General features: G+C 35.2%; 1 protein-coding gene across 2 annotated transcripts in view; it reads right to left on the bottom strand.

Moving 5' to 3' along the window:
• SAMTOR (S-adenosylmethionine sensor upstream of mTORC1) overlaps positions 1 to 22,802 on the bottom strand; it is a 69,976-nt gene that overhangs the window by 39,778 nt on the left and 7,396 nt on the right. Inside the window, exons 2-4 of one of the 2 annotated variants that reach the window (XM_081537136.1) lie at positions 21,250 to 21,315; positions 14,972 to 15,113; positions 319 to 489 (exon numbers count right to left, since the gene is read on the bottom strand). In XM_081537136.1, coding sequence (XP_081393262.1) covers positions 319 to 489; positions 14,972 to 15,042 — 242 coding nt within the window. In that variant the 5' untranslated portion in view covers positions 15,043 to 15,113; positions 21,250 to 21,315. The remainder of the gene's footprint in view (positions 1 to 318; positions 490 to 14,971; positions 15,114 to 21,249; positions 21,316 to 22,802) is intronic. The other variant, XM_081537135.1, reaches the window with a different exon arrangement.

Genomic DNA, 22,802 nt, shown 5'->3' with positions numbered 1-22,802 from the left:
TAATTCTTTATTTGTGATTTCTTTGTTAGTGGATACTCACTTTAAATTTAATTTAATTGGATTTTGCTGTTTTGATATTTTATATTACCATAAAGATAATTATTATAACATTTAATGAATGATTCTTTCTCATTTTTAGTAAGAACAATCTATGCTATGAAACTATTAGTTTCCCAGATGTCCCTTAAAAGTTTATGCTACTTTCCTATGTCATAGTATTACAAATTTACATTTCTCAAAATAACACTAACAGAAGAGCAAACTGCCCACTACCTGTTGTAAACCATTATTTTACATTAGTAACACAGATATACTTACTCAGTTATAAATTCAGGGTTTGTAAAGCTGAGGTTGGTTAAATGACCTTCAAGTTTAGAAGATTCATGCGTATTTAAGGCTGGAGTGGTCTTAGTGCCAAGTACAGCTCTTTTCTCATCTTTTTCAAGTGCTTTTCTCTTCCCACCATTTTGGAAATATTCTCTGCACACACTAAAATGCAAAATAAAGTTATATTTTAAACAATAGGTATGGATATAAAATAAAAATGGACAAATATTACCCTTTATTAATAAAAATGGGACATTTTCAAATTAGTTTCATATTTTTAAAATGTCACATAGAGGTTAAGTTTGAGTACCTGTAGCACTTTCAAATTTTTTAAATTACCATACAACAAAGCATGATCATAGATTATGTTTAATAAATTAGAAGTGATTTTTCAGAAGCACAATACCTATATGTTTTGCTGAACTTTATTCTTAGCTAAAACATAAGTTCCTCCAGAAAAGCTTAGATAACTCCGCTATTCAGTGACACATTCAAAAAGAACAGCAGTCACAGTTAATTGTGAGCCAGCTCTGCTGGTAGCACAGCTGTTTTTCAGATCCCTCGTAGTTTATAAAAACAAAGTCACAAAATCAGGTTGTCAACATAGAAAGAAGAGCATAAAAATCTAGTTCAGGTAAAAATAGTATCATATTATAAAGGTATACATTCAGAAAGAACAAAGGTTTGAGTATAATAGTGATTTTTATAATACTTGGAAATTATTCCTACCCATCAAGAGACTATTACTGTTTGTCCCAATTTTTATAATATAAATGAATATTAAAATGCAGATTTTTCAAGATATATTGGAAAATATAAGCTCATATCAGGTTGTTATCTAGAATCAGACACTAATGACTGGTATTAACATTAAATATTAAACCATTTTCTTCATACCTAATACAATTTTGGAGAATGAAATGGCAACCCACTCCAGTATTCTTGCTTGGAGAATCCCATGGACAGAGGAGCGTGGTGCGCTACTGTCCAAGGGGTCGTAAAGAGTTGGACATGACTGAGTGACTAATACACAATACAATTTTAGGATGAATATAGTAGGGTACCATGCCTGGGTATGTAACAGGGCAATAAATATGAACCACAGAATCAACTCAAGATATTCACTAGCTATTAAAGACAAGAAACTTAAAGGAAAAAAGACTGCTGTGATCTGCCTCTGGCCCTTGAGCTTAGTATATGACAGGAGACACACAATTAAACAATTAACTGATATACTTATCAAAGTTTCAAGTGAATGTGAATGGAAGCTAAACAAATCTTTCTTTACAGAGTCTTAAAGGTGGCTCAGATGGTAAAGCGTCTGCCTACAATGCCAGAGACCCGGGTTCAATCCCTGGGTCAGGAAGATCTCCTGGAGAAGGAAATGGCAACCCACTCCAGTATTCTTGCCTGGAAAATCCCATGGACAGAGGAACCTGATAGGCTACAGTCCATGGGGTTGCAAAGAGTCGGACACGACTGAGTGACTTCATTTCACTTCACTTCAAACCACCGTTATTTCACATAGCTCATTCTCTGAACAAAGATGGACTATTTTTCTCCACAGACACTGCCTAGTGCAGTTCCATAATCACATGGCTAGAGAAGAACTGAAAAAGTACTTTAAAACTAATTTTTGCAAGTACAACTATGGTGTCTAAGGAAACAATGCCCATTTCTCCTCACACTTAAAAAATACTATTAGCTCAATTTCGGTTTGCCTAAATATCTATTAAAGACGTCTTTAACTGATCCTATGGAGATTTAATTTTAACTCAAATTATATACAAGAGTTGAAACTACCTATCATGTGCCAGGCACACAGGTGATGGGAAAGCAAATTGAAGAAGACATTGCTGCTTTCAAGGAGCTCAAACTAGTGAAGGAGATAATAAAGAAAATACAATTTATAAATACCTATCATACAGTCTAAAAACAGTAGTATAAAAGCTGATTTTAGAAAGATGAGTAGGAATAAATCAGGCTAGGAAAAACGTTAGTTAAGGAGGAAAGTCCTTTCCTGGTAGAGAACAGCATGAGCAAAGTCAAGGAAGAGAAAAGCATCATGGATCCTGCAGAGATAGACATCACTTCAAGGCATGTGAAATTTAAAGTGCCAGGCAGAATGCACTGATGGACTCATAAATGAAAAGGCCCTGAGGCCAAAGAGAGGAATGATAGCTAGGTGACACTTGGAGAGATAAGCAAACTTCAGAATATGAAAGACTGACAGGCCAATGTAGGAATGTGGCCTTTAGAAATCTAACCTAATGACATAAGTGGTTTACTGGTTTCTTGGAGTGGTGGGGGGGGGGTGGTGAGGCTGACTACAAAGGTATACATTAGAGCTTTTTAGAGTGATAGAAACGTTTTATATGTTGACATGGTGGTGGTACATAAGTGTAAACAACTATCAGTACTCACTGAACTGTACACTAAAATGGGTGTATTTTATTGTATGTTAATTAAACCTCTGTAGGGTTAATTAAATACAGCCTTAAAACCTTGGAATTAATACTAAAAATAATACTTTTATCATATACACAAGGGTAAAAAGATTGCTTACCTTTCTATTAGGTGGAACGATACAGAAATGCTGATATTCAATAGTTCTTGATCCACAAACACTGCAAAACTGAACCAAATTTATATGGCTCAATCTCATAATTACCTAGAAGCTGGACTGCAAAATACTTAAAGGGCTAGGATTCCAGATATTCATAGGATAATAACCACTATCTAAATACCAATCTCCATACACAAGTTCAAAAAAAACATACAAATCATTAGGATAAGAGCACACACAGCTCATACCTATGGCATAACTAGCAAATGGAATAATAGTACCTAATTATACATGTAATTTGGAGATAAAAATCTGAGGCCAACTGAGTTGGCTTTGGAATTATCCAAGTACAGAGTCAGATGAGGACTATGTAAAAGAGGAAGGTATGGTGGGGTCTCTGAGGTGGCAAAAAAAAAAAAAAACACCCCAGATAATACCAGCTAAGGTTTACTACCAAGACAGTCCAACTCTGAGTGGAGAAACCTTAAGAATGCAGAATGCAGTGAAATAAAGCATTAGCCACAGGAAGGTCAAAAAGAAAAAGTTTGAAAGGTGTATGAGAAGGGCTGTCGCCAAAGATGAAAGCCTTGAGAAGGTATTAGTGCTGAGGGAGAAAGGAAGCACCATGAAAAAGGGGGGTATCTCTGGAGGTGTGCTGATAAAGGGAAGGAATGAAGCAATGAAGAATAAAGAGCATACTGACATAAGTTATACCTATTAAAAAATTCATACATCAGCCAAAAGAGGACTGTATTTATTAAAGGAACTCCACTTATATATTTGTAGCAATCAAACAAGGCTCTATGGAATTAAGAAACCAAGTAAGTCACCCAAACCCCTACCTATACATCTAGAGACACTCCAACATAATAGCCGAAATACATTAAAAAAATGTCCAATAAATCCAGCAACCATACAAGTTTCTATTAGAAGGAAAGACAAATCGAAACTTTTCAGTAGATGAAAATTCTTAAAAACATAAAAAATAAAAACAGCTATAAAAGAGAAGAAAATTGTAACATAATACTTCAATACTAATTATATATAATCAAACAATTGCAGATATGAAAAAACATTTCAAATCGGAGATTAAATAAAAAGCTGAGGATACAGAAGAACTAAATAAATAGCCAGATATTCCATGAAGATGAATAGGAAGACTCAATACTGTCACTATGTTAGTTCTTCTCAAATTTATACATTCAACACAATCCCAATCAGAAGCAGAGCAAAATACTGTATTGACAAAACAAATGGTTTCTACAGTTTACGTGGATTGGCAGAAGATCCACGACAGCCAACACAGTATTGAGGGAGAAGAACAAAGCTGAAGGACTGACACATTCTGATTTCAAGATATAATATAAAGCTATTACTGTACTATTATTAGTAGTAATCAGGGACAGTATACTGTTTGCAAAACAACAGATAAATAGATCAATGGGAGCAGAATAGAGAGCCCAGATATAGGTACACGTAAATACATTTAACTGATCTCTGACAAAGGAGCAAAGGCAATACAGTGAAGTAAAGATAGTCTTTTAAACAAATAATGCTGAAACTGGATACTGAATACCAAAAATGAACCTAGACACAGACAATACAACCTTCACAAAATTAACTCCAAATGGATTACAGACCTAAATGTAAAACACAAAACTATAAAACTCTTCAGAGAGTTGTATAATTTCCAGGAGAAAATCTAGATGACTTTGGATGTTGTATCTAAAAAGTCATGGTCAAATGCAAGTCACAATCTATAAAAGAAAAAATTGAGAAGCTAGACTTAACTAAAATAAAAAAACTTCTGCTCTGCAAAAGACAATGTCAAGAGAATGGGAAGACAAGTCATAGACTAGAAGAAAATATCTGCAAAAGATATATCTAATAAAGGACTGTTATCCAAAATATACAAAGAATTCTTGAAACTCAACATTAAGAATATAAACAACCTGATTAAAAAATGGGCAAAAGACCTAAACAGACACCACAGTAAAGAAGGTGTATAAATTTCAAATAAGCTTAAGAAAAGATGCTCCATGTCATATATCATTGGAGAAATAAATGCAAATTAAAATAACAATGAGATACTACAATACATTATTAGAATGACCAAAATCCAGAACACTAACAACACCAAATGCTGGTGAAGATGTGGAACAAAACTCTCATTCACTGCTAGTGGGAATGCAAAATGGTACAGTCACTTTGGAAGATAGTTGGTAGCTTCTTACAAAACTAAATATATTCTTCCCATATAACCCAGCAATCAAGTTTTGTGATATTTACCAAAAAAGGAACACTTATTTCCACACAACACCCTGCACATGGGTGTTTATAGCATTTATTCATAACTGCCAAAATATGCAAACAAGATATCCTTCAGTTGTTGAGGTTCATTTCCTAAGTCATGTATGACTGCAACCCCATGGACTATAGCATGCCAGGCTCCTCTGTCCTCCACTATCTCGCCGAGTTTGTTCAAATTCATGTCCATTCAGTCAGTGAGCTATCTAACCATCTTATCTTCTATCACCCCCTTCTCCCTTGCCTTCAATCTTTCCCAGCATCAGGGTCTTTTCCAATGAGTTGGCTCTTTGCATCAGGTGGTCAAAGTATTGGAGCTTCAGCAACAGTCCTTCCAATGAATATTCAGGGTTGATTTTCTTTAGGATTCTCTGGTGTGATTGCCCTGCAATACAAGTGCCTCAAGAATCTTCTCCAACACCATAATTTGAAGGCAACAATTCTTTAGTGCTCAGCCTTCTTTATGGACCAACTCTCGTATCCATGTATGACTACTGGAAAAACCATAGCTTTCTCTATCCCAACCTTTGTCAGCAAAGTGATGTCTCTGCTTTTTAATATACTGTCTAGGTTTGTCATAGCTTTTCTTCCAAGGGATAAGCGTCTTTTAATTTCATGGCTGAAGTCACTGTCTGTAGTGATCTTAGTTTTTTGAATGCTGAGTTTCAAGCCAGCTTTTTCACTCTCCTTCTTTACCCTCATTAAGAGACTCTTTAATTCCTCTTCACTTTCTGCCATTAGAGTGGTACCATCTGTATATCTGAGGTTGCTGATACTTCTCCTAGCAATCTTGATTCCAGCTTGCTGATTCTTTCAGTCCATATATCAGTACATCGAGTTAAATAAACAGAATGACAACTACAGCCTTGTGGTACTCCTTTTCCAATTTTAAACCAGTCCGTTGTTTCATGTCCGGTTCTAACTGTTGCTTCTTGACCTGCATACAGGTTTCTCAGGAGACAGGTAAGGTGATCTGGTATTCCCATCTCTTTAAGAATTTTCCATAGTTTGCTGTGATCCATACAAGAGCTTTAGTGTAGTCAATGAAGTAGAAGTAGATGTTTTTCTGGAACTCCCTTGCTTTCTTCATGATCGCCGAATGTTGGCAATTGATCTCTGGTTCCTCTATCTCTTTGATATCCTTCAGTAGCTGAATGGATAAACAAGCTGTGGTTCACCTAGCCAATGGAAATATTATTCACCACTAAAAAGAAATAAGCTATCAAGCCAACAAAGACACGGTGGAACTGTAAATGCATATTATTAAATGAAAAGATGTCAACATGAAAAGGTTAAATACTGTAATTCCAAATATATACATTGTAGAGAAGGCAGAACTATGGAGACAGTAAAAAAAAAAACTAAGTGGTTGTTCAGGGAGGGGGAGAATGGGAGTAGAATGAATTAAGAGCTGGAGCACAGAGGATTTTTAGGGCAATGAAATTATTCTGTATGATACTATAATGGTAGATATTTATCATCACATTTTTGTCAAAACCCATAAAATATATAACACTAAAAGTGAACCGTAATATAAACCATGAACTTTGTATTATAATGATGTGTCAGTGTGGGTTCATCAACTGTAACAAAGGTAGCACTGTATGTGGATTGTTGATAGTGGTGTGACTGCCCATATGTGGGGGCAGGGTGTATATGGGAACTACCTGAATTTTCTGTTCAGTTTTGCTGTGAACCTAAAACTGCTTGAAAACAAATCAAAACTATGTGAAAGGGAAAAAAAATGAACACAGAATAGGTATCTTTTGCCTCCTGATAGTACCCTGAGAAGGATACAATGTCCCCTATGTGATATTCTTACTAATAATAAGCTTAATTTGAACCTAATTACAAAGAAACAACCATACAAATCCAAACTGAGGGACAGTCTATAATTTGACTTTACAAAATGTCCATGCCATAAAACACCAAAAAAGAAAAAATCCCAAACAACCCAAAACCCTAGAGAATTTGTCCTAGATTAAAGAAGACAACATGGGTAACAACTAAGTGCAATAATATACACTGAAGTATTCAGGAACAAAAGTATTGTGATTTCTGCAGCTGACTTGCAAATGGTTCAATACAGTGAAGGGGAAAGGAGAGGGAATAGTGGAGGTGGGGAGAAAAAGAGAAAAAAGATACAAAATGAGACTAAAATAGTGCAACATTTTTTTCAAAACAGAAGGAAACAAAGTAAGTCAAAGGTTTTATATCTAGCCAAACTATGCTTCTTGTAACAAAACTATAAAAAAAACAGCTTTTGGTATGTAATAACTCATATAATATCATAATTACAAGATGTTTTGAAAGCATGAGCTTCATCTATGACTTCAGAGATGTTGGTGAAAAGGCTGGAGGCAAATAAAAAGCATTCAATGAATTTAAAAAGATAGTTTATAATGCTGAAGGCCACAATTCCCAATGAAGCGATGTGCTATGTATCATAGCAGCCATCTTCACAAAGTAGAAATTCCATGAAATGCATGGAGAAACAGACACAACTAAAACAGGGAACTTTAACACACCACTGAGGTATTCTCATTTTTGCTGGTGGAATTAAATGATATAACTTCTATGGAGGGTGATGTGGCAATATCCAACAAAATCGCATATGTATCTACTCTTCTACTCTGCAACTCCACATCTACAAAGATACAATGTCAAAAATACAAAATGAATATACACAAGGTTATTCATTACAGCACTATTTGTAACAGAAAAGCTTGTAAGTAACATAAGAGGAGGAAGATATCTATATACTGGTGATAGTCAATTTATGTGTCAACTTGACTGGACTACGAGGTGCCTAAATATCTGTCAAACATTCTGGGTGTTTCTGCAAGGATGTTTCTAGATAACACTAACATTAAATGGGTAAACTGAGTAGAGCAGATTTGTCCTTCTTAATGAGGTTAGCTGTATCCAATCACTTAAAGGTCTGCATAAAGAAAAAACATTGACCCTCCCCAGAGTATGAGATTCTTCTTGCCAAACTGCCTTTGAGCTGGAACACTGAATTTTTCCTGCCTTCACACTCAAACTGAAACAGCAGCTCTTCCTAGGTCTCGAGCCTGCTGGCCTTAGAATTGGAATTATATCATTGGTTTAGTTCTCCTAGGTCTTTGGCACGTCAACTCATCCTGCAGACCTTGGGACTTGTCAGCCTTCACAAACACGAGCCGATTCTCTGGAGAATCCTGAATACAATATCAAATAGAGTGATCTCTGTGACATACTATTAAGTAAAAATGAAAGGTACAAAAGAGAGTACATGACATGTGCCATTTGCAAAGATAAGACAGGGTAGATCCATGTATAGACATTGTATGAATTTGCTAATTTCTGCAAAAAGGAGAAAAAAGAAACAAATGAAGAAAATGGAAAGGAGCCTCTTCTGAGTATACCTTTTTTTGTACAGTTTTGACTTTTGAACCATGTAAATGCCTTATATTTCCCCAAGATAAAAGAAAATAAGAAAAAAAACCATAAAACAAAGTGAAACTAACTGTACAGTAAATTGGTAACATAACCATAAACAAAAGAACTGTTTAAAGTAACTTTCAAACACAGTATTCTGACTTTTAGTGAGCTATGTTCTAAAGACAAAAGAACTAACTGCAAAGAAATCTTCAACTTCACTCAGCTTATTGTTAGAAGTAAAATTGAAAAAAAAAAGAAGTAAAATTGGTACTGTAATTTTGATACCATTTTATGTCAACTATAGAACAAAGCAAACATGTTAATGTTATTCAGAACTAAGTCCTTCAGTGTATCAGAAGAGATAAGGTAAAACATAAAATGAAGTTAGGCAAAAAATCTATAATGTTACATTTGAGTAGAAAATGTCAGTTACGAATTTAAGACTATATATATTTTTTAACTATGTTTACTGAAAAATTCTAGAAGAAAGGACACCCCAGTAGTACATCTCGTGCCCAGATCTTAATTTCTAATTACTATTTTCCACTACAAGAAATTAAGACTCCTTGATTCTAGGTCTTGACTGGGAAAGTAAAGATTTATCTTGTCATAGCTACCAAGATAGTGCTCAAAGGTGATGTCAGAACACAGAAGCCAGCTTTGAAGAGGCTCCCACTGGCTAAATATGGAATAATTTAAACATACACATTCACAGATAAATCAAAGACTGATGGAAAAAGCAAACAAATAACAATCCAGGAGGCTACAATAATATTACAAAAATAAACAAAATCCACCAAAAACCAAACCAAACAAAAAAAGTCATAAAAAACTCACTTGTTACAATTGCAATCGACTACTATTGAAAACTGGTAATTAAACAGAAAGAATTACAAGTATATGTTTATTTTTAACTAGCCTTTCTGTAATCATTCCCTGTTCATAGGAAGGTTTTTTTATTTCCAGAAGAATGACCGCTAATAAATGCAAGAAATGATATGATTAAAAAAAATCATTTTGCAACCCCAAATGGAGTAACTTATTTAATAAACAAAATAAACCTGTTACTTGAAAGACTGTTGAGAGACAGGATTGATCCACAGGCCAAAAATGCCAATCTACACATTACTTGCTAATTACAAAAGGAAAACATAAGTTTACAATGGAAGGATCTAGTAGTTACCACCTTAACCAAATGGCAAAATTTAGCATCTCTAACAGTGGAATAACCTGAATAAGAACTTGCTATCATGATGCAATATGAAGTATGCAGTCCACCTAATAAATATTTTGGCAAAAATCTGAGACCTGAATCAACATTTTAGACTCAACTTTCACTTTAAAAGAAATAAAGGAGACTGAGGAAATAGTTGTCAAGGCTATGGTTTTTCCAGTGGTCATGTATGGATGTGAGAGTTGGACGGTGAAGAAAGCTGAGCGCCGAAGAATTGATACTTTTGAACTGTGGTGTTGGAGAAGACTCTTGAGAGTCCCTTGGACTGCAAGGAGATTCAACCAGTCCCATCCTAAAGGAGATCAGTCCTGGGTGTTCATTGGAAGGACTGATGTTGAAGCTGAAACTCCAATACTTTGGCCACCTCATAGGAAGAGTTGACTCATTGGAAAAGACCCTAATGCTGAGAAGGATTGGGGGCAGGAGGAGGAGGGGACGACAGAGGATGAGATGGTTGGATGGCATCACCGACTCGATGGACATGGGTTTGGGTAAACTCTGGGAGTTGGTGATGGACAGGGAGGCCTGGCGTGCTGCGACTCATGGGGTTGCAAAGAGTTGGACACGACTGAGCGACTGAACTGAACTGAACTGAACTGAGGAAATAGTTACATGGCACCATGAGAAAATAATCAAATAAATTCATAACAAAGACACAAAGCTAGTTTTGGATTAGGATACAGACAATCACAAGAGGCCCCTGGTTGTACTATAACTAAGGGGGGAAAATACCTATACAATCTAAAAAATAATGTATTAAAAAGAAACCAAGAGAACTGAGGATGCAAAGAAATCTAATGGAACTAAATTTCAAAAGGTGACAAGCACTCCTAGGTGAAGGGATCAGAGGCACTTTGTGCATTTGCGGAAAGGGTGGGCGAGTGGTAGAGGATCAAGCCTTCCAAAACAGAGGAATTTTGTTTGCTTCAAGGAAAAGCAGCTGAGCTTTCAATGGCAGCTGAGAATGATGTGACAGACTGGAAACTTTAAGAAACTCAAATGCAGAGATTGTTCTCCCCATTCTCCTGCTTCCCCCCTTAGGTCTTTTTGCAAGTAAGAAAAAGGTAGGGGAGAGAGGGGACTCACTGGAGACTTGCAGTGGGACTAAAAAGGCAAAATTCTCTGCACTCTTCCATGGGCGTCTTTCCTGATAGCTCAGTTGGTAAAGAACCTGCCTGCAATACAGGAGACCCCGGTTCGATTCCTGGGTCAGGAAGATCCCCTGAAGAAGAGATAGGCTACCCACTCCAGTATTCTTGGGCTTCCCTTGTGGCTCAGCTGGTAAAGAATCCGCCTGTAATGAGGGAGACCTGGGTTCAACCCCTGGGTTGGGAAGATCCCCTGGAGAAGGGAAAGGCTACCCACTCCAGTATTATGGCCTGGAGAATTCCATGGACTGTATAGTCTATGGGGTTGCAAAGAGGCAGACATGACTGAGCGACTTTCACTTCACTTCACTCCCATGGGTGTACGTCCCAGAGTCCTGCTAGAGGATGGCGCCTGGAATATACACACAATAGTACTCACTCACTCTCATGGCATTTAAAGCCAGAAGTGAACTCAAACTATCAAAAGAGGTAATCCAGTTTCAACTCAGCTTAACTCCTGATGAGTTCAAAGTGTTCAATCTCTCATCTCGGCTGCCTATCAGAAAGAAGCATGCCCTTTCTGGGTAAATAATATTTAAATATTTACCCCAGTCTCTTCTAAATACTAGGCTAGTATATATATTTTTATGATTACCAGACATACAGTGAAGCAGGAAAAATTGATCCCTGACCAAAAGAAAAAACAGCCAAAAGAAAGAGACCCACAGATTAACTTTATGTTGGAATAAGCAGACAAGGACTTAAAATAACTATTATAAATTAAATTATGTGGAGGAAAATATTAACTAATGAGATGAAAACATGGAGAACTTTAATAGAATAATGAAACCTTTAAAGAATAGCCAAATTATTATAGAATAATCAAGAGAAGTCTTGAAAACATCTCTCTTGCTAATAATAAAATAGAATAAAACGCCTAAACGAAAAATTGGAAAGGTATATAGAATATTTGAAAAATGCCAGTAATCACTTTGAAAACAATCAAAAAATACGGAATGTGGTATATTTTAGAAATTAACTGACATTTCTTTAAAAATTCAATGTTAGGGAAAACAAAAACAAGAACCCAAAAAATCTAACCACCAATGCATGAGCCTTGATTTAGGGAAAATATTATAAAGAATGTTTTGGGGATAATGCCAAAAATCTGAATTTATGAACTAGATATTTTAGGAAATCACTGTTGATTGTCTTAATGTATTTACAGTATTGTGGTTATGTAGAAAATGGAGATGAAATAGCATGTTATCTGCAATTTACTTTCAAATGGTTCAGGAAATGGTGTGTTTATAGTTTCCTCTGTGTGGAGAGTTAGAAAAGGGAAATTCTTTTATTAAACATACAATTATAGCTTTATATCCTGCTTTGTTTCCAACTTAAGTACTTCATATTACAAATAAAATTTTACTCATTTTTAGAAGGAAATCTTATGTATAAATTTCTTCAAGCTAAACAGTCAACAAAAATTTCAGCAGGGTAATGTCAGTAAGTCTTATTTCACATATCAAATTCCTCTTAAGTTTTAAGTATAAATACTGGAAGCAAACTTTTATCAAACCCCTCTTAAAGCTCATCTTAGCTTTCAGACTGACACTGCCCTCTTAGAATCGTCAACGGGGAAAGGAAATACATATAACCCCAGTTAGAATTACAGATAACTCATTTCAAAATTCAATATTGTTTGAAGTCTTTTTTCACTCCCAGGTTTTAAGTTTAAGGTAAAGGCACTATAACCTCTCTTGTGTTTACTTCCCATAGTAAAATCTTCTTAGCATATTTTGTCACTGCTCTTTTTGGGCAGTTTATCTAAATTCTTACTAATGTTTGTTTTTAGCAGTTTGACCTAAAAATGACCTCTTTCAGAACACATGGAGATATAGTAACTATTGATAAAAACACAAATCTGAGGAAAAAGGAAGAGTGACATGTGAGGCAGATTCATTATTCAAGTAGAAGGTACAAGTAAATGCTCCTGTGAGAATACCACATATCAAAGTGGTATTTGAAATAAAATCTAAGAGCTTGCCTGAAGTACTGGAATACTAATTTAAAAACAGTGCTGCTAAGAGCAAAGAATGATGGTCTTCAGTAGCCATAGTACTGATGTCCTGATTGGGTTACATTATTACTTTGTGTCACAAGTGAAATAACATGTCTCAAATTGCATTTCTTAGCTTGAAGGAGAAAATGCATAGTCTGTAGAACAGTCAGATTTATAACCAGTTTCTGCTCTAGAAGAGGCAAAAAAAAAAACCAACAAAAAAACACCCAAACATTTTAATTCCAAGCATCTCATTTGTTATGATTCTGGCTCCTTCCTTTAGTTCCCCAACTCTGTAATTCTTTGGCTCCACAATCCATTGACAATACCAATCTTTTCACTGTTCCTCACCTACCTCATATTTTCAGCTCCTTTCTTACACATCATCATGATCACCACAATGTATACATCAGCATCGCCCCTGCTCCTCTCTTAAGTCATTACACTCGTGTGATTAATCCTACTACACCATCTGTCCTCACTCTCTCCCTCTCCAAGAAAACTGTTTCACTATAACTCTGTGCCTTGATTATTGTAGTAGCTTCCTAACTGGTTTCCTTACTAACATCCTTGCCTTTTTCTATAGTCTATCTTAACACTACAATTAGTTCTTAGAAAATTCTTGACACATTTCTAAATGTTAATAGGAGCCTGTTACTTCTTCTTAAAACATTTAATGACTTTTGATCTCATGCAGCATAAAGGTTACTGACTTTACAATGGTCCACAAGATCCTCCAAAATCTAGCTATTTGTTATCTTATGTTCTACCACTCTCCCCTTTTCGTTCTGCTGCAGCCACCCTGCTCTCCTTGCTGTTTCTGAAACATGCCAGCGAGCTCCTGTCTCAAGGCCTCTGGGCTTGTTCAGGCTTGCTCTCTCACTTCCTTCATGTCTTTTACACATCACTTTAGTGAGGCCTTCTTTTCTATTTACTTTATTTTACTTACTTATTTTTTTGTTTTACTTTTCTCATAGCTCTTATCACTATCTGACCTGTATATATTTAGTTTATGAATTGTTTCTTGTTTCTAACTTCCACTAGCATTTAAGTTCCATTAAGAGCAAGCATTTTATCTGTTTGGTTGATTGTTGGACTTACAGTGCCTCTGATGTGACTGATACATAGTGAACAAACATTTATTTATTTAAATAAATAAAATAAATAAATAAAACAACTAAGTAAAATACATATTTTTATCTGGGCTATCTGTTGAATGGATGAAATAGGAATTATTATATAATTCTTAAATAAGATTAAAACAAAAACTTTGAATAAAAAATAATTGGATTGAAATATAAACCTAAAGTTACCATAAACTTAATTGCCCAAGCAGAAAGATAATGTTTTGCTTTCGAGAATTCATAATTCAGTCAACATACAAATCTGTCCTCATAATTTTACCCCTTGAGAGAAATGATCATCAGTGTTCCATTTTCTGATGTTTTCAACATTAGAAGCTTTGCTATGAGAAAATAAACATTATCCAAAGTCAATATAAAAGTTGGAACACCCTGAATCACATATAAAAATTCAGAAATTGGAAACTTTTACAGATATTTTCAGCTTTAAAGAATGGAAAATATTAACTTTTACTTGAATTCAAATATGATTATCTAAAGAAATTTCTATGTTATAACTTATGAATGATGACTCAAGTGCTAATTAAATCTCATATATTAATGTACCAATGCTTAAATATATTAAATGTACTTAAAGGTATACTTCTAAAAAGTTGAAACAAAAAATTTAAAAATTTTATATCAAAGAAAAACAATTTGATTAAAAAAGATGAATGAAATAAACCTAGAGAAAGTAAGGCAAGGGGGAGAAACTATTTAAAAGACATCATCTTTTCTAAAAATTTCTATTTTGGTACAATGAATCATATACAGCATTACTTAGACTTAAGAATTTAAATAAGACATCAGAAACCAAAAATGTTAGTTCATAAAAACACTCACCTACAACACCATTCAATACGACCTTCGCCCTCACAAGTTTTTGCCCAATGATTATCTGCCAAATTTTTCATCGCAACAGCATATTCACAAAGAGTTTCCTCGTCCTCACAATGTTCTCTCCAGATCTTATCAAAATCTCCCACTAAAAACAAGGAAAAAAAAAAGTTTACTTAAAATATGTCAAGCTCTTAAGTTTCAGCATAATCTAAAATTATCATTTAAAGATGAATGTAAGCAAAGTTATGAAGCAAAATTTCATGAAGTTTAAACTTTATAAATTTTGAAGCTCTTTTATGCAAATAGAGTCACCATTTTAACCATGATGATTTGATAAGCAAATAAAATTTACCATTTTAAACAGATTTGTGACACTAGATCTCTACGTATTTATCAGTGTCCTATATTAAAAAGGGTTGATAGGTAAAATGGCAACATACATTAGCATGCAAGTTAAACGTTTGCATTGATATATTTCGATTTGCTCTAGGAATACTACACTTTAAAAAATTATAATCCTAGGGCAAAATGTTGCTAGAGAAATTACTCTGGAAACCTCTCCAAAGTTTTGAGTCTATATAAGATGAATAAAAATTGTAAGGTGACTACATTATCTGGCCACAGCATTACTTCCATCTACCACTTTTTTTCTTTTTAATTAAATCAGTGATCACATTTAACATGAAATTTGAAAAATCAATGTGAGTTCTAACAAAGGTATGAAAATGCCACAGTCAAATAGATAAAATTAAAACAATTACACAGGTAAAAAAGTAAACAAAAATTATCAATGTGGCTTCAATCAATGCTCTTAAGACATAATTTAGGTTCTCCTGCCATGTGTTCAAGTTCAGGCAATTGTTTAGTGACACAATAAACTTAGAAACATAAATATGACAACCAAATTTGGAGGGTGATAATTACATTAAGTTCTTTCCCCAGGTGAGACAATTAGTTTCAATAAGACTTGCGTTTTTTTTAAATAGAAAAGGAATTATAACAGCTCAAATTTAACAGTACTTATCTATTCAAAATTTGCAAACCTTTATTGGTTACTTTAAGCACCCAGTTCAGCAGGTACAGAGTTGAAAACCAAACTATTAGCTTCCTAGTTTGACCAATACAAGAACAAGCAATTAAGGGTACAAACATGCCCTCACACACACACTGCTCAGTTAAGATGAATGTGTATCAGTCTCAAATTTGGTCTGAATACTGATTTTAAACCCATAAAGGATGAAAAGCTGTCTGTTTTCTGTGTGATTATGTTCTTATACAATAATATTTTCATTAATCACTAATACTTGTGTAGTAATAGGGCTCTCATTTGTTATATCAGCAGACTGGCAATAACTGGCCATTAGAAACAAAACTTGTGTAGTAACAGGGCCCTCAATTTGTTATATAGCAAACTGGCAATAACTGGCCATTAGAAACAAGCAGGCAAACAAATTTTTCTAAATTCTCAAAGAAAAACTCTCCAGTTTTAGTAACATCTTTCAGATGTACTTTATTTATTAAGTCTCTAAGTAGGACTACAGGAAGTAAAGTCTTTGAAACAAATATACTGATTAATGATTCTTCAATATATCTATTATGTTTATAAAACGATTCCTGACTTTACTCATCAGATTTAATGCCAAATGGTTCATTAAGGTACAGAATCATTTTAAAGGTGCTTTATCTTTATTTTAAATGGATATTGTCAATTCTTTTTCAATAACACAAGAGACGACTCTACAATTGGATATCACCAAATGGACCATACCGAAACCAGACTGATTACATTCTTTCAGCTGAAGGTGGAGAAGCTCGGTACAGTCAGCAAAAAAAAAAAGACCTGGAGCTGACTGTGGCTCAGATAATTAGCTCCTTACAACAGAATTCAGGCTTAAACTAAAGAAAGTGGGGGAAACCATTAGGCCATTCAGATATGACCTAAATCAAATCTCTTATGATTATACAGTGGAGGTGACAAATAGATTCAAGGGATTAGATTTGGTAGACAGAGTGCCTGAAGAACTATGGACAGAGGTTCATAACACTGTACAGGAGACAGTGACCAAAACCATACCAAAGAAAAAGAAATGCTAGAGGGCAAAGTGGTTGTCTGAGGCAGCCTTACAAATAGCTGAAGAGAAAGAGAAGCAAAAGGCAAGGGAGAAAGGGAAAGATACATCCAACTGAATGCAGAGTTCCACAGAATAGCAAGAAGAGATAATAAAGCCTTCTTCATTGAAAAATGCAAAGAAATAGAGGAAAACAACAGAATGGGAAAGACTAGAGATCTTTTCAAGAAAACTGGAAGTATCAAAGGAACAGTTCATGCAAGGATGGGCATGATAAAGGACAGAAACAGTAAGGACTTAACAGATGCAGGAGAGATTAAGAAGAGGTGGCAAGAATACACAGAAGAACTGTACAAAAAAGTGACCCAGATAATCACGATGGTATGGTCAACTCACCTAGAGCCAGCCATCCTGGAATGTGAAGTCAAGTAGGCCTTAGGAAACATTACCATGAACAAAGCTAGTGGAGGTGATGAAATTCCAGCTGAGTTATTTCAAATCCTAAAAGATGATGCTGTTAGAGTATTGTGCTCAATATGTCAGCAAATTTGGAAAACCCAGCAGTGGCCACAGGACTGGAAAAGGTCAGTTTTCACCCCAACCCCAAAGAAAGGTAGTGCTAAAGAATGTACAAACCACTGGACAATTGTGTTCACTTCCCATGCTAGTAAGGTTATGTTCAAAATCCTTCAATTTAGGCTTCAGCAGTACTTGAACTGAGAACTTTCAGATGTAAAAGCTGGATTTAGAAAAGGCAGAGGTACCAGAGGTCAAATTGCCAACATTCACTGTATCATAGAGAAAGCAAGGGAATTCCAGAAAAACATCTACTTCTACTTCATGGACTGCACGAAAGCCTTTGACTATGTGGATCACAACAAACTGTCGAAAATTCTTCAAGAGATGGGAATACCAGACCATTTTACCTATTTCCTGAGAAATCTGTATGTGGGTCAAGAAGCAACACTTAGAACTGGACATGGAACAACTGACTGGTTCAAAACTGGGAAACGAGTACAGCAAGGCTGTATATTCTCACCCTGTTTATTTAACTTACATGCAGAGTACATCATGTGAAACGCCAGGCTAGACAAGTTACAAGCTGGAATCAAGACTCCCGGAAGAAATGTCAACCACCTCAGATATGCAGATGATACCACTCTACTGGCAGAAAATGAAGAGGAACTAAAGAGCTTCTTGATGAGGGTAAAAGAGGAGAGTGAAAAAGCTGGCTTGAAACTCAGCATTCAAAAAACTAAGATCATGGCATCTGGTCCCATCACTTCATGGCAAATAGAAGGGGAAAAAGTAGAAGCAGTGACAGATTTTCTCTTCTTGGGCTCCAAAATCACTGCAGATAGTGACTGTAGCCATGAAATCAGAAGATGCTTGCTTCTTGGAAGGAAAGCTATGACAATGCCAATAGCATATTTAAAAGTAAAGATATCGCTTTGCCAACAAAGGTCCATCTAGTCAAAGCTCTAGTTTTTCCAGTAGTCATGTATGGATGTGAGAGCTGGACCATAAAGAACACTGAGCACTGAAGAATTGATGCTTTTGAACCTTGGTGCTGGAGAAGACTCTTGAGAGTTCCTTGGACAGCAAAGAGATCAAACCAGTCAATCCTAAAGGAAATCAACCCTGAATACTCATTGAAAAGACTGATGTTGAAGCTGAAGTTCCAATACTTTGGCCACCTGATGCGATGAGCCAATTCATTGGAAAAGCCTCTGATGCTGGGAAAGATTGAAGGCAAAAGGAGAAAGGAGCAGCAGAGGATGAGATGGTTAGATAGCATCACTGACTCAATGGACATAAGTTTGAGCAAACTCGGGAGATGGTAAAGTATAGGGAAGCCTGGCATGCTGCCATAGGTTCCAAAGAGTCAGACTTGACTTATCAACTAAACAACAATTATCATTTCTAAAAGACCCTTTGTTTGAACAGCTAAGTTTCACTGTCCTATGTAATGTACCTACTACAAGTAAATACATAAACTTACTACATTTTCTGGTAATAGAAGTCATTCAAACAAAGGTTCTATGATCATTATATGTTTGGGAAAACCTATGCTTAACTTAAACAGATTTCCTTTTTTCAAGACTTAGTTTAGATTCTACAAAAGGTACAACTAAGGGAGCCCTAAGAAACAGGAGTGAGGGAGTTGGGGAGAACAAGTTAAGGGAGGAGAAAATGCTAATACAAGGGTGCATTGTTGAGGCTGCTGCTGTGGACAACACGGAAGCACAGAGTGAGCCTCAGGAATTGTGCACCCAAAGGATGGGAGGCTAGAGCATTTATTTACAGTTACTATCCCCCATTAATTAAGAGTTGCTAATAATCTGTACTTCTACTCTACACTAAGGCACTGAAAAAGGGGATGCCCTCAGTGGGCTCCAGCAGTTTTGGAAAAAGCTGAAAAGCAGAAAAGAAAGCAGCATTTAAATGGGGATTCTGTCAGGGCTAGTCCCTCTGAGCTCACAGTATCTGACCATCACACTCAAGGACCAATGTTATGTTACACACATGAGCCACCAAAGGCATCTACTATAAATTCTCTGAGTCCTTACTATGTCATTGTATACTGTGAAACTATATTCAAAATTCTCTTTAAATACTGCCAACTTTTTAAGAAGTTTTAAGGCTTATAATTAATATTTGCTCTACTAAAATTTTGAGGAAGGATTCAAATTTGTCTGTAAGCCTATAAATTCAAACTGTTGGCAAACTTCAATTTAATGTTTTCACTAACACTTAAGAGTCTCCAGATTCTCCAAGTATGCTGATACTGAGTCTAATATGATTAATAGTTAGTACATTTAATACATAACCGAGACTAAATGTAATTGTACATACTTTTCATTTTCTTTAAGATTTGCTGAAAAAAAAAACTGTTAAATACTACAGAGAATAATAAAGTTAATGAGCAAGCACTGGCATCAAACAAAAGGGAGAAGACTTGTAATAAAATGTGGCATCTGTTCTCATAGAGAATAAACCATATTCCCTATGGTTCACGTAAGTCATTTCAGACCCAGAAGTTTTAAATCATGTATTTATTCAAGTTACCAAACCCCAACTACTAGGTATAACACTATGTTGCATGTCTGGTGGTTACAAAGTTGAACAAAAAACATAGTTAGCCTTCAGTTACTAGAAAATTCCACTTTCCAGAATATCCATGAAAACTTATTTTTAAAATAAATTTTAATTTATTAAAAACAGAATGGGACAATCCCATGTTTTTCATAACAGCCCATTGTTTGTTTTTACACCATTCAAAATGATGCTACTTACCTTTTAAGCAGTATATTTTCAAAGTAATTTACGATTTGTGTTCTAAAAGTCAAAAAAAGGTAAGGCTGACCAGGGAGCTGCATATGCAGAAAAGTATGCTGCAACTCAGTTCTGAGGATTTTTTTGTTGTTATTGCTACCTTGTAGTTACTATGTCAGCCGGTACTTAAAAGATGATCTTATTTAAAAGGATAATAACTTCTTTATCCAAAGGTAAATCACAAATGAAGAACTTCCTGAGGTCTGCCTCAAAGATCTACTCAACAAGAAATGGTTAAGTATTTAAGTTCAATCAATCAGTGCTTTCGATTAGTTAATAATTAGCCTTATAATGATTTTTATATACTGGCACTTGTGACAACCCCAAATCATTGTGATTAATAACCTATTTTCTTACTTATTTCTTACAGGCATCTATAAAAATATGAATGTATCTTAGTTAAAAAGAGAGAGAGAAAGAAGGGGGGAGGGAAGCAAAGAGAAGGGAAGAATTGCACAGAGAAATCTGGGCAATTCAAAAATTATATTTAGATGTTCTGCAGCCTAATCTGAAATTAATCGTTAACAAACATTTTCTAGTCAGACTAAAATAATAAATGTAGAGAAGACATCAGTATTCATCTGTTCAAATACATCATTTTAAGATCAAGTTAAAGCTCTGCCAAATATTTAAAGTCCCCTGATTGTCTCATAAAATTATAAAATAAAGTTTGCATTAACAGGACTATTTATTATATTCTCTCTTTACATTTAAACTTTTAAAAACACTAATTAAAAAACTAATTAATAATTCAAAACACAAGTGATGCCAACTTAAAGGTGTGAAACCAAATTCAGCATGAAAATCAATGAATCAAATTATTCTGAGACTTGGTCCTACTCTCAGGATTAAACTGTAATTATTGACTAAACTCACCTTCATAAACCTATGCCACAAATAAGGAATATTCAATATAAGTTACTTCCAATGAAAAGACAGTAACTAGGAAAAAAAATAGTACATTCATTAATTGATTAAAAGACAGAGTTCCATGGAATATAAGGAAAAAAAAAAAATCAAGCTCATAGATGCAGAGAACTGACTGGTAGTTCCCAAGAGCAGGGAGTTGGGGAGTGGGCAAAATAGGTGAAGAAGGTCAAAAGGTGCAAACTTTCAGTTATTAAATAAATATGTCATAGGGATATTAAAAAAAAGAATTCCATTTTTAGTAATTTTGAGATTAGTTTAAGATATTATTACTTTGATCTCAATGATCTTTGTAGGAACTAAGTATAAGAAGCTAAGAAGTTATTTCTTTTTGCTCTTACTCAATAACCTCAAGAACAGCTAGATTATAGGTCCAAACTCAAGTGAACCAATGGAATCTCTACACTGTCTCTTTAGAATGGATACTATTTCTTCTTTCTGAATTAACTTCTCTCATGTCATCTGAAAGTGAAATTGCTCAGTGGTGTCTGATTCTCTGCAACCCCATGGACGGTGGCCCACCAGGCTCCTCAGTCATGCCATCTAGAACAGAAAATTTCTTTCTTTCAAAACATAAGAGAATTCCCATATTCTTCAATAGGGTTTACCTCCCTCCCACTGGATCTTCCCTGGTGGCTCAGATAGTAAAGAATCTGCCTACAATGCGGGAGACCTGGGTTCAATTCCCAGGCTGGGAAGATCCCCTGGAAAAGGGAATGGCTACCCACCCTGGTATTCTTGCCTGGAGAATTCCTCGGACAGAGGAGCCAGGCTACAGTCCATGGGGTCGCAAAGAGTAGGACACGACTGACCGTTACAGAATAAATGAAGTAAGCCGAAAAACTCATGACCAGGTGGAAACAAGTTGAGCAGCCATTCCAAGACATTAAAACAAAGTGATCAGGAACAGATTATCTACAAACATAGTTAAACCACACACAGACCAGCCTTCTCAGTATTCTTGAGCATTTGATATAGTAGCAAACCTAACAATGGCACAAAAACATCCAAGATGTTTGATGTTGAAGCATTCCTGAGAATCAAACAAAGGAACGACCTGAAAAACTTGGATATTAGACCTAACGTGCTGCTACTAGTCATTTCTCTGATAAGGGGAAAAATCCAATATTCTATGTGCTAAAAAGGTTGGATCTTTCATATACAATGTTATTAACAGAAATATAAGAAGTAAAGGGGGCAAAACAACAACAACAAAAAAAAACAGATAAAGAGCAAAAGCTTCAGCAATCCGAATACTGAAGAAGAAAGACACTATAGAACAGTCTAGATAGAAATTCCAGGAACCATTCAATCTTCAATACTCTTAACTGCATCCAGGTGGTAGTTACAATTACACCTTTTATTTTTAAAAGGATGTATTTAACACAAATAATGCTTTCTATATGTCAGATACTGTTTAAGTACCTTACAAATATTAACTCATTTAATTCTAATACCAACCCATTTTGACAGATATTTTACTTTACAGATAAGGAAACTGA

The sequence above is a fragment of the Giraffa tippelskirchi genome, chromosome 10, assembly GCF_054371585.1.
Source record: "Giraffa tippelskirchi isolate mGirTip1 chromosome 10, T2T-mGirTip1v1.2.pri, whole genome shotgun sequence".
In the NCBI taxonomy this organism is placed as follows: domain Eukaryota; kingdom Metazoa; phylum Chordata; class Mammalia; order Artiodactyla; family Giraffidae; genus Giraffa; species Giraffa tippelskirchi.
The sequence above is the reverse complement of the archived record's forward strand: the minus strand, read 5'-3'. Positions and strand labels throughout refer to the sequence as shown.